The sequence below is a fragment of the Phacochoerus africanus genome, chromosome 4 (assembly GCF_016906955.1).
Source record: "Phacochoerus africanus isolate WHEZ1 chromosome 4, ROS_Pafr_v1, whole genome shotgun sequence".
NCBI lineage: Eukaryota > Metazoa > Chordata > Mammalia > Artiodactyla > Suidae > Phacochoerus > Phacochoerus africanus.
Window position 1 is genome coordinate 85,954,392 of NC_062547.1, and position 13,445 is coordinate 85,967,836.

The following is a 13,445-nucleotide window of genomic DNA, read 5'->3' on the forward strand; positions in this document are numbered from 1 at the left end:
CAGCTGCCAGCCTGTGCCACAGCCACAGCAATGCCAGATCTGAGGCACATGTGTGACCTACACCACAGCTCACGGCAACACCGAATCCTTAACCCACTGAGCAAGCCAGGGATGGAACCCATAACCTCATGGTTCCCAGTTGGATTCATTTCTGATTCACCACAACGGGAGCTCCCCAATTTTTTTTTTCTAGGGCTGCACTTACGGGGTTCCCTGGTTAGGATTTGGATCCGGTGTTCCCTGGTTAGGAGTTGAATCAGAGCTACAGCTGCTGGCCTACGCCACAGCCACAGCAACGTGGGATCTGAGCCATGTCTGCGACCCACCCCACAGCTCATGGCAATGCTGAATCCTTAACCCACTGAGTGAGGCCAGGGATCGAATCTACATCCTCATGGATTCTAGTTGGATTCGTTACTGCTGAATCACAGTGGGAACTCATGATCATTAAAATTTTAGAGTAAAAACATTTATTAGAAGTAAAGTATCTTGTTCACAAAGTCTTACTAATTTAGTCAGATTTTTGGAGGTGATAATTGGAGGTTTATCAAGAGAGTGTAAGAATAAAAACATCTCCCTCTGCAAATGTAAGAGGCAAGAGCCAACTAAAGTACTTTCAGTTTTTCTGAAAAGGAAATTAGCTGCTTTGGTACTTCTCCAAACTGTTACCAAGAAAAATAATTCTTGTAATTTCAGGAGAATGGTGTGTATATTATTAGATTGCTATATGGTTTATTTTTCCTAAAGCCTCTTTTTCTTTCAGGTAGAAGAGCTCAGTAAAATACTCCATTGTGGGAGAAACGAAGATAATAATAAGTCTGATGTGGAAGTACAAACAGAGAACCACCCTCCTTGGTCAATCTCAGGTATTGAGCTTATTGTAAAGATATCATACTACTGTTACATCCAAATCATGCTAATGTGGGGTTTTCTTTAAATTTAAAAACATACATCTAGATGAATAGGAGAGCTCTTACAAAGTTAACTTTTCTTCTTAGGACTTGATGTTTTCAGAAAATCTGTTTACTCTTTTGGTGGGAAAGTAGAACTGTATTGTCTATTCCTATAAATACATAATATTGCTAATATGTTTTTGGTGGCATATTCACTGTGTAATTTTTGCTATGTAGTAAGCCATCTACTCTCAGTTGGCTTTGCTTGTGACGTGGAGAGGGGGGGGCGTGTTTTCTTGTTGATGGATTCCACTTAGCATCAACTCGTTGTCAGTCTCTTAGTCCCTTCTGGGAATGGTGAGCCTGCAACCGTGGCCTCATCATTGGCATTATGTTGGGAGGCAAAATAACTTGAGCAACCAAGTTTAATAAATAGGGTCACAAGAAATGATCTTTCCCATTCCATTTTGCATTGTTTTATTCAGTATACAACTTCGCTAAATTGCTAAACATAGCAATAGTGTTACTATTATGTATCTGATATTATATTTTTAAAAAATCAGCATCATGAAATTTGACAGAAAAATCAGCCCTTGACATGCCTTTTGTCCATTGTCATTTGATAGTGATACTAAGGTGTATGGTTAGAAGTTAAGAATTGCTTCTTTTTTTTTGACAGAACACAACCTGTGTTTTCTTTTTTTACGCTTGCTATGGAAAATCCAAATCTGCTTACCAATTTTTTTCTTTTTAGCTTGACACCAGGTGTACTAAAGGTGATGTTAGAATCAAAGATATGTATGTCTGCACATTTACTTGCAGCATTTATTTTCATCTGTTAAAATGTGTATAATTCTAAACATATGATTTGTTTACAATATGTGCTCCTTTGTGTTCAATGCCAATGTTTTGGAATTAAGTCCTTTTTACATATACTATTCTAATATGATATCACTTAATTTGTTTTTACAATAGATTATTATTATCAGACATACTATAATGATGTTAATCTTCCAAATAAAGCATCTGAACCCTCAGTTCAGGAAGATCAGGATATCGAAGCTTCTACTTTTAATTCTAAAGACCAGGCACATGTAGAAAATGATGCTTATGCTGGTACTGATGTAACAGAAAGTGTCAAATGTGGACAAGAGGACCATTTTGTCTCAAATTCACAGGTAATAAAATATTTAACTTGAAGCTGATGATGCTCAAGAACTTGTCCTTCATTTTTATTATGTAGAGAAATAGACTTATTTGGTTCATCACAACATATACAAGGATTGTAAAATTCTGTGTGTAATTATGTAGTGAATAATACAGTTTTTGAGAAACAAAAATTAGAACTTGTTCATATGTGTGATTGTTTTCCTCCTCTCTCGTGTTCCACAAATATGTGTATGATTTATATAAACTAAAACAAAGAAAATTTGTCAGTATATCTTAACCAAAAAATTTTCAACAACCACAATATATTCACATCAGTTTTTTTTTTTATTGCTTCCTTTATGTCAGATATCTTGCTATTGTTTAAATTTCTCAGAAGGTTTTATAAATTTGTTGCTACAGCTTGTTTGAATCCAGATACCAGTAAGGTTCATACAACTACTTGATGTGTAATATAGCTCATGTAATTTATAGCTTTCTTCTCCATCTTTTTTTCTAAAAATTTCCCCCTCGAACCTGAAATTATTGAAGAATCCAGATCATTTGTCTTAAAGAATATTTCAGGCTGTATTTTATGGATTGCTTCATTATGGTATCAGGCATTTATTTTTGAATAATACTCTCTCACTCATTTTTAGTGTCTTTCGAACTGTTTCAGAATTGAATTAACTGATACACTGGCTCATATTTTTAAAAGTGAATCACATTGTAATTGATGGCCATCCTTTTCCATTGCAGAAATTGAGGTCTTATTATTCAAAATAGCTTTTAGGTGTTTATTGTTTCAAATTCTGCCAACTTTTAAATGGATGCAAGAATGTTTTATGTGACATGACTGTATCTTACCTAGGAGCCAGCGTCTGTGTTGGCAACAGAAGATACATCCTTGGAAGGTTCATCATTAGCTGAGAGTTTGAGAGCTGCAGCAGAAGCTGCTGTATCACAGACAGGATTTAGTTACGATGAGAATACTGGATTGTATTTTGATCACAGCACTGGATTTTATTATGATTCTGTAAGTATCTTAGATCTTTTAATACTATACTATACTATAGTTGTATTGAACTCTCAGTTAACTTAAGAAAAGCAGCGAGCAGAGTTCCTGTCATGGCTCAGTGGTTAATGAATCTGATTAAGAATCCTGAGATTGCAGGTTTGATCCCTGGCCTTGCTCAGTGGGTTAAAGATCCAGCATTTCCATGAGCTGTGGTGTAGGTCACAGACACAGCTTGGATCCAGCATTGCTGTGGCTGTGGCATAGGCTGGCGCCTACAGCTCAGATCAGACCCCTACTCTGGGAAACTCCATATGCTGTGGAGCAGCCCTAGAAAAGACAAAAAGACAAAAAAAAAAAAGGAAAAGAAAAGCAGAGAGCTACATGCAAAAATTGTTCAAAGCTGTTTGACAAGAGTAAGACTTGTAAAATAGCTTAAGATACTACACTTCTGGGTTTTTAATTAAGTTAAAGTTACTTGTGTTATTATAGATTAATATTTTAGAGAGGTATAATAACCTTTTATGTATAAAGTAACATCCAAAGATATTAGCATATTTATTAATAAAAAAAGACAATTTACTACATTTTGTAAAATATTTAAGAACCTAAACTAACATGTTATCATAGAATATATAAATAGATAACATTGCTAATTCTAGGCCTGGGGTGAGATTTTTTTAAAAATTGTCTCATACACTTATATTTTTATAAATCCTTTTTAGGCCGTAAAGGAGTCTATTTCTTAAATTTTTTATAGCATGTTTATAATTAGTTATTGTTTTATATTCTGTGGCTTTTAAGCATTTCACTTTTTTTTTCTTTTTTAAATGGCTGTTCCCATGGCTTATAAAAGTTCCCAGGCCAGGGGTTGAATCTGAGCCTCAGCTGTGACCTATGCCACAGCTACAGCAACACCAGATCCTTAACCCACTGCACCAGGCTGGGGATTAAACCTTCACCTCCATAGCAGCCTGAGCTGCTGTGGTCGGATTCTTAACCCACTGTGCCACAGTGGGAACTCTGAGCATTTCACTTTTTTAAAATGAATCTGTTAACAGTGAGAACTAAGGAATTAGTGTGGAATCAGAAATACAATGTATCACTGACTAGAATAAAATCAGAAAATAAAGTTCTTGATTTTATAATATAGTGTTATGACTCTTGAAGGTCTTAATTGGATTTTTTCCCACATACCTCAACCTCAGTGGCCTAGACATATGATGTGGTCCTCAGGAATTACAGAATGTAGTGCTGCAAAGTGGAGCAGATATTCACCATTCCAATTACTGAAGATGTTGTTAACTAATCTAGGGAATGTAGTGATAATAGTAAACATCTTAAACTAACAGCGGTTTGTCAGTTTGCATTTAGTATAGTAATTTGTAAACACTTTATGAAGAGAGGGTTTTCTTTCACAGGAATACGCTAATTGACAATGCTAGTTAATACTCAGAAAAGTAATGTTTAAAATCTCATTGCCGGGAGTTCCCATTGTGGCTCAGTGGGTTAAGAACTAGATGTAGTGGCCCTGAGGTTGCGGATTCAATCTCAGGCCTCTCTCAGTGGGTTAAGGATCTGGCATTGCCACAAGCTGCAGCATAGGTAGCAAAATGTGGCTCACGTCTGGTGTGGCTGTTGCCATGGCATAGGCTGGCAACTGCAGCTCTGATTCAGCCTCTAGCCTGGGAACTTCCATATACTGTAGGTGTGACCCTAAAAAGAAAAAAAAAATTTTTTAATAAAACGATATTATTAAAGAGAATAGCTAATTGGTTTTTAGAGAAATTTGAAATTCTAAGTATATGGCTTAGTCTTTGTCATTCTTCTATAACTTTCTTCTTGACCTATATCCTGTAAATGGTTAATTACATTCTGAAGGTTGTCTCTAGAGTAAGAACTTCATTGTTTTGCCATTTTTATTGTGCTAGTTTTCATTTTATTAAATGAAATTTTTCTTAGATACTTGCACATGTCTATTTTGGGCTGAAAGATCAGATTGAAAAGATTTGAGTTGTAAAAGTTCTGTTATCACTGGAAATAAAGTTTGGAAAGCTTCCATTCAGTTTTGTAGTTAAGGGAAAGATAGAATTCTCAATATTTTAGTAAGAGATTACAAAATGAATTAAAGATAATAAATTGCCATAGTATCAGTAGTTAGTTGATCAACAGTTAGAAAAATAAATTATTTTTTAGGAAGCTTTAGGTGCTTAAACTCAGTATATCATAAGATGTTTCTAGGTCTGATTTGCATGGATTTATGATGTAAATAAGATATAGACTGTTTAATTAAATCTTGGTTATAGAGTACTGGCCAGTAGCTAATAAATGCAGGTGAGCACATAATTTTATCATTTTAATTTTTATCCATAATTTGCCAAAATTCTATCCTGCATTGCTGTTGTAAGTCTTACTTAGTTACTTAGCATAGAATTGATTAGTGAAGACAATTGCTTATTGATTTCTTTATATGGAATGTTATGTTGTGGTGTTCATGAGCTTAATTTTTTTTTTTTAAGGGCCTTACTGGAAGCATATGGAAGTTCCCAGGCTAGGGGTCAAATCAGAGCTGTAGCCGCTGGCCTACTCCACAGCCACAGCAACAGCAGTGCCAGATCCAAGCCACCTCTGTGACCTGCACCATAGCTCACAGCAACCCCAAATCCTTAAGCCACTAAGTGAGGCCAGATATCAAACTTGCATCCTCATGGATGCTAGTCAGATTTGTTTCTGCTGAGCCATGATGGGAATTCCTTCATGAGTTTAATTTTATTTTCAGGTTTTTCTTGAGAGCTTTGAATCATGAATATTAAAAGCTAAATCTTGGTTTTATAACATTGAGAGGAAGGTTTAGAAGTTTTAACTACCAAACCATTACTATGTAATTATGTGGAGAATGAGTCTGGAACTGTTTTTTATGTGATTGGCTTTTTCTGATGCATACCTTAGTTTTCGTGATTTCTGAAAGGTTTCTTGTTGAACTTGCTGATTCTATAAGTGAAAAAATGGTCAAATATTGGCAATTGAGATTTAATTTAATATATATTAAATGGATTCATTTTTCATACTAGGAAAATTAGAGCAGATATTGAATGGGAAAATTTTGGAAAATTTCAAGCATTTTTCATTCTGTAATCTTTATTCATTATCTCCACAAAATACTGTAGTTCTTCAAAGAAACATTTATTACATTTGAATATATTTGGCATTTCTATTGTTTTTCTCTTTTATTTCATCTTACATGAATAGAACTTACTCTTTTCTTGATTTTGAAAGGAAAATCAACTCTATTATGATCCCTCCACTGGAATTTATTACTACTGTGATGTGGAAAGTGGTCGATATCAATTTCATTCTCGTGTAGATTTGCAACCTTATCAGACTTCTGGCACAAAACAAAGTAAAGATAAAAAACTGAAGAAGAAAAGAAAAGATCCAGATTCTTCTACAACAAATGAGGAAAAGGTAATATCTTCATAATTTAAAAAATTTACATAATGGTAATATCATAATTAAGGCAAAATTTTTGAAGAAACTGAAAATCATTTAGTAACTTTTTAAACCTACTTATTATAATAACAAGGTATCAGAATCTATCAACCAAGAAGCTTTCACATGGGACAAACAAACATGGACTTTTCACGATATCTTGGTCACTTGAAGTAGAAGAAATTTCTTTAAGTTTGAAGCAGGTAGATTTACGGCAGATAAAAATACTCTTGTGTTATGTAATTTGGAAGAAGAACATTCAGACCATCAGTTGAAAAGTTGATGTCATTGCACAATTCACAATAAAAGCAAAACACAATTTGTAAGTAGATTAAGCTCAAAGTTCAGCTTTATTAGTTACACCGAAAAACTTCCTACCACATAGCAAACATGAAAAAAATTCATTGTTGGAGTTCTCTTGTGGCCCAGCTTGTTAGAATCCTATTGGTCAGGTCACAGCTGTGGGGAGGGTTCGATCCCTGGCCCAGAAACTTCCATATGCCTGGGGTGGGGCAAATAAATAAATAAAATTTTAAAAAAAGAAAAAGAAAAAAAAATCTATTGCTAGTAAATATAGTGTCATATATATTTATTAGTATAAATTGGTATATTTTGGAAAAATAGATTGTGTCAATAACCATAAAAATGTTCGTATTTTTTGGAGTTCCCATCGTGGCTCAGTGGTTAACGAATCTGACTAGGAACCATGAGGTTGTGGGTTTGGTCTCTGGCCTTGCTCAGTGGGTTAAGTATCCAGCGTTGCCGTGAGCTGTGGTGTAGGTTGCAGATGCAGCTTGGATCTTGCATTGCTGTGGCTGTGGTCTAGGCTGGCAATTACAGCTCTATTAGACCACTAGCCTGGGAACCTCCATATGCCACGAGTGCGGCCCTAGAAAAGACAAAAAGACCAAAAAAAAAAAAGAATGTTCGTATTTTTTATGTATAAGGATAGCCTTCATAATTATTTATATGATTATTTTTTCTCACTGAATTTTATTATAGTTGTACAACCATCATCACAACCCAGTTTTTACATCCTAAACCCCCTGCCCATCCCTCCCCCCACAACCTGTCTCCTTTGAAAACCATAAGTTTTTCAAATTCTGAGTCAGTTTCTGTTATGCAAAGAAGTTCATTGTATCCTTTTTTTAGATTCCACATATAAGTGAAAGCATATGATGTTTGTGTCTCACTGACTAACATCACTTAGCGTGATAATTTCTAGGTCCATCCTTGTTACTGCAAATGCCATTATTTCATTCTTTTTATGTCTGAGTAATATTCTATCATGAGTATGTTCCACATCTTCATTATCTTCTCTTTTGATGGACATTTATGTTGCTTCCATGTCTTGGCTCTTGTATATAGTGCTGCAGTGAACATTGGGGTACATGAATTTTTTCTAGTCATGGTTTTCTCTTGATAGATGCCCAGGAGTGGGATTGCTGGATCAAATAGTAATTATATTTTTAGTTTTTTGTGGAATTTCCAAACTGTTTTCCACAGTGGTTGTATCAGTTTACATTCCTACCGACAGTGTAGGAGGGTTCCCTTTCTCCACACTTTTTCCAGCATTTATTGTTTGTAGACTTTTTGATGATGGCCATTTGGCTGATGTAAGGTGGTACCTCATAGTAGTTTTGATTGGCATTCTCTAATAATTAGTGATGTTGAACATCCATTAATGTGTTTTTGGCCATCTGTTTGTTTTTGGATAATTGTCTGTTTAGATTTTCTGCCCATTTTTTGATAGGATTGTTTGTTTTTTTGGTATTGAGCTGTAGGAGGTGTTTATATATTTCAGAGATTAATCCCTTGTCAGTCATTTCATTTGCAGAGATTTTCTCCCATTCTATGAGTTGTCTTTTAGTTTTGTTTAGGGTTTCCTTTGCTGTGCAAAAACTTTTAAGTTTAATTAGGTCCCGTTTGTTTATTTTTGTTTTTATTGTCATTACTCTAGGAGGTACATCTGAGAACACATAGCTGTGGTTTATGTCAGAGAGTGTTTGGCCTATGTTTTCCTCAAAGAGTTTTGTAGTATCTGGTCTTAGGTCTTTATTTCATTTTGAGTTTATTTTTGTGAATGGTGTTAGGGACTATTCTAATTTCATTCTTTTCCATGTGGCTGTCCAGTTTTCCCAGCACCACGTATTGAAGGAACTGTCTTTTCTCCATGGTATATCTTGCCTCCTTTATCATAGATTAATTAACTGTAGATGTGTGGCTTTAATTCTGGGCTTTCTATCCTGTTCCACTGATATATATTTTTGTTTTTGTGCCAGTGCCCATGCTGTTTTAATGATTGTGGCTTTGTAGTGTAGTCTGATTCCTCCAACTCCATTTTTCTTTCTCAGGATGGCTTTGGCTGTTCTGGGTTTTTTGTGCTTCCAAACAAACTTTAAAATATCTTGTTCTGGATCTGTGAAAATTGTCTTTGGTAATTTGATAAGGACTGCACTGAATCTGTAGATTGCCTTGTGTAGGATAGTCATTTTGATAATGTTGATTCTTCTAATCCAAGAGCCTGGTATATCTTCCTATCTGTGTTATCTTTGATTTCTTTCATCAGTGTCTTATAGTTTTCAGAGTACAGGTCTTTTGTCTCTTTAGGTAGGTTTATTCCTAGGTATTTAATTCTCTTTGATGTGATGGTAAATGGGATTGTTTCCCCAATTTCTCTTCATTTGACTTTTCATTGTCAGGATATAGAAATGCAGTCTATTTCTATGTATTAATTTTGTATCCTGTAACTTTACCAAATTCATTGATGAGCTCTAACTTTTCTGGTAGTGTCTTTAGGATTTTTAAGGTATAGTATCATATCATCTGCAAACTGATAATTTTACTTCTTCATTTCCAATTTGGATTCCCTTTATTTCTTTTACTTCTGTGATTGTTGTGGCTAGGACTTCCAAAACTATGTTGAATAGTAGTGGTGAGAATGGACATCCTTATTGTGTTCCTGATCTTAGTGAGAAATCTTTCAGCTTTTCACCACTGAGAATGATGTTAGCTGGGGGTTTGTCATATATGGCCTTTATTATGTTTAGGTAGGTTCCCTCTGTGCCCACTTGCTGGAGGGTTTTTATCAGAAATGGGTGTTGGATTTTTTCAAAAGTTTTTCTGCACCTATTGAAAGGATCATGTGGTTTTTATTCTTCCATTTGTTAATGTGGTGTATCTAACTGATTTGCAGATGTTGAAAATCCTTGCATCCCTGGGATTTATCCTTTTCATCATGGTGTGCAGTCCTTTTAATGTGTTGTTGGATTCGGTTTGCCAGTATTTTGTTGAGGATTTTTGCATCTTTGTTCATCAGTGATATTGGTCTGTAATTTTCTTTTTTTTGTGGTGTCTTTGTCTGGTTTTGTTATCAGGGTGATGATGACCTCATAGAATGAGTTTGGGAGTGTTCTGCAGTTTTTTGGAATAGTTTCAGAAGGATATGTGTTAGCTCTTCTCTAAATGTTTGATAAAATTTGCCTGTGAAGTGATCTGGTCCTGGACTTTTGTTTGTTGGAAGTTTTAAATCTAAATCACAGTTTCAATTTCAGTACTTGTGTTTGGCCATTTATCTTTTCTCTTTCATCTTGGTTTAGTCTTGGAAGTTTGTACTTTTCTAAGAATTTGTCCATTTCTTCCAGGTTGTCCATTTTATTGTCATATGGTTGTCTGTAGTAGTCTCTTATTATCCTTTGTGTTTCTGTGATGTCTGTTGTAATTTCTCCTTATTCATTTCTCATTTTATTGAATTGAGCCTTCTCTCTTTTTTTCTTGATAAGTCTGGCTAAGGGTTTATCAATTTTGCTGATCTTTTCAAAGAACTTCTTTTTCAAAGTAGTTTCATTGATCTTTTCTATGGTTTTCTTCGTTTCTATTTTATGTATCTGTGCTCTGTTCTTTATGATTTCTTTCCTTCTGCTAACTTTAGGTTTTGTCTGTTTTCGCTCTGTTTGCTTTAGGTGTAAAGTTAGGTTGTTTATTTGAGCTTTTTCTTGTTTCCTGAGGTAGGCTTGTATTGCTATAAACTTCCATCTTAGAACTTTTTGGGAGGAGTGTAGTTGACCTACAATATTATGTTAATTTCAGGTGTGCTACGCAGTGATTTTATATTTGCATATTTTATGAAATGATGATCATGTTAAGTCTAGTAACCATTATCTGTCCGAATAAAAAGTTTTTTTTAGTATTGACCATATTCCTTATGCTGTAAAATTACATTCTTGGGGCTTGTTTATTTATAGCTGGAAATTTGTACATCTTAATCCCCTTCACCTCTTTTGCCCCCACCCCCATTTCCCTCCCCTCTGGCGACCATCCATTTGATCTCTGTATCTGTGAGTCAGTTTTCTTTTTGTTTCCTTTGTTTTTTAGATTCCATATACAAATGAGATCATAAGGTCTTTTCTTTGTCTTACTTATTTCACTCAGCATAATGCCCTCTAAAATCATCCATGTTGTTGCAAATGACAAGACTTCATTTTCTTTTAATAGCTGATAAATATTTCTGTGTTGTGTGTAAGAGAGAGGGAGATGGGAGAGAGAAAGAGAGGGAGGGAGAGAGTGAAACTTTGGTGTGTATACTGAGAAGTGAGGTTTCTGGGTCATATGGCAGTTCTATTTTGAATTTTTTGAGGAACCGTCATATTGTTTGCTGTAGTGGCTGCATCAATTTATGATACCACAAACAGTGCAGAAGGATTCCCTTTTCTCCATATCCTTGACAACACTTGTAATTTTCTTGCCTTTTTGGTAATAGCCTCCCTGAAAGGTGTGAGGTGATATCTTATTGTGGTTTTGATGTGCATTTCCCTGATGATTAGTGGGGCTGAGCATTGTTTTCATGTGCTGGTTTGCCATCTCTATGTATTCTTTGGAGAAATGTCTCTTCAGGTCCTCTGTGCATTTTTTTAATTGGATTTTTGTTTTATGTTGAGTTATATGAAGTGTTTATATAGTTTTGGACTTTAACCCATTATTGATCATATCATTTGCAAATACCTTTTGCCTTTCAGTAGACTGCCTTTTCATTTCATTTATAGTTTCCTTTGTTGTGCAGAAGCTTTTTTAGTTTGATGTAGTCCTGTTTGCTTATTTCTGCTTTTGTTTCCTTTGCCTGAGGAGAATCCAAAAAAATATTGCCAAGACTAATGTCAAAGAGTGTATGTTTTCTTCTAGGAGTTTTGTGGTTTCGGGTATTATATTTAAGTCTTTGCATGCGTGTGTGTGTGTGTGTGTGTGTGTGTGTAAATAAAGATTTTTAAGTACAGTTGATTTACAATATTGTGTTAATTTCTGGTGTATAGCAAAGTGATTCAGTTTTTTTATATATACACACATATAAAAACTATATACACATAACTGTAAATATATACATATGTAAAGTTTTTTATCATCTTTTCTATTGTTGCTTATTACAAGATACTCAATATAGTTCCCTGTGCTATACATTAGGACCTTGTTGATCTATTTTATATGTAGTAGTCTGTATCTGTTAATCCCAAATTCCTAATTTATCCCCCTTTCCTTTTTGGTAAGCATGTGTTTGTTTTCTATGTCTGTGAGTCTGTTCTGTTTTGTAAATAAGTTCATTTGTATCATACTTTAGATTCCACATATAAGTGATTTCATGATGCTTATTTTTTTCTAACTTCACTTAGTATAATAAGCTGTTGGTCCATCTATGTTGTTGCAAATGGCATTATTTCATTCTTTTTTGTGGCTAGTAGTTTTCCATTGTGTATATGTACCACATCTTTATCTCTTCATCTGTTGCTGGACATTTAGGTTTCTTCCATGTCTTAGCTATTATAAATAGTGCAGCTGTGAACATTGGAGTGCATGTATCATTTCAAATTATAGCTTTTTTTCTGGGTATATGCCCAGGAGTGCAATTGGTGGATCGTATAACAACTCTTACTTTTTGTGTTTTAAGGAATCTTCTTACTGTTTTCCATAGTGGCTGTGTCAGTTTACATTCCCACCAACAATTTAGGAGGGTTCCCTTTTCTCCAAACTCAGAGCTCCAGCATTTATTATTTGTAGAATTTTCGATCCTGGCCATTTTGGCTGATGTGCTGTGATACCTCATTGTAGTTTTGATTTGCATTTCTCTAATAATTAGCAAAGTTGAGCATCTTTTCATGTGCCCATTTTTATGCCTTCTTTGGAGAAATGTCTACTTAGGTCTTCTGCCCATCTTTTGATTGTTTGTGTGTGTGTGTGTGTGTGTGTGTATGTGTTTTGTCTTTTTAGGGCCACACCTGTAGCATATGGAGGTTCCCAGGCTAGGGGGTCAAATCGAGCTGTAGCTGCCTGCTTACGCCACAGCCACAGCGATGTGGGATCCATGCTGTGTCTGTGACCTACACCACAGCTCATGGCAGTGCCGGATCCTTAACCCACTGAGTGAGTCCAGAGATTGAACCCGATGGCGTCCTCATGGATACTAGTCGGGTTCATTAACCATTGAGCCACAACAGAAACTCCTTGATTGGTTTTTTTTGTGGTTGTTATTGAGTTGTATTAGCTCTTTGTATATTCTGAAAGTTAAGCCCTTGTTGGTCACATTGTTTGTAAATAGTTTCAGTCCGCAGATTATCTGTTTGCTTTGTGTATGGTTTTCTTCACCATACAAAAGCTAATAAGTTTGATTAGGTGTCATTTGTTTATTTTTGCTTTTATTTTTGTTGCTTTGTGAGAATTACCTAAGAAAAATCGTAGGTACAACTTATGTCAGAAAATATTTTGACTGTGTTCTCTTCTAAGTTTTATCATGTTATGTCTTACATTTAAATCTTTAAGCCAGTTTGTTTATTTTTGTGTAGGGTGTGAGGGAGTGTTCTAATATCTTCATTAATTAACATATGGCTGTACAGCTTTCCTAATACCACTTGCTGAAG

The 13,445-nt window shown here is 35.0% G+C and overlaps 1 protein-coding gene across 2 annotated transcripts in view; it reads left to right on the forward strand.

Moving 5' to 3' along the window:
- The window catches only part of AGGF1 (angiogenic factor with G-patch and FHA domains 1), a 44,193-nt gene that overhangs the window by 4,473 nt on the left and 26,275 nt on the right, over positions 1–13,445 (forward strand). For both annotated transcript variants that reach the window (XM_047778151.1, XM_047778150.1), the window contains exons 2-5: positions 764–866; positions 1,869–2,071; positions 2,911–3,075; positions 6,331–6,519. In XM_047778151.1, the coding sequence (XP_047634107.1) occupies positions 764–866; positions 1,869–2,071; positions 2,911–3,075; positions 6,331–6,519 (660 nt within the window). The remainder of the gene's footprint in view (positions 1–763; positions 867–1,868; positions 2,072–2,910; positions 3,076–6,330; positions 6,520–13,445) is intronic.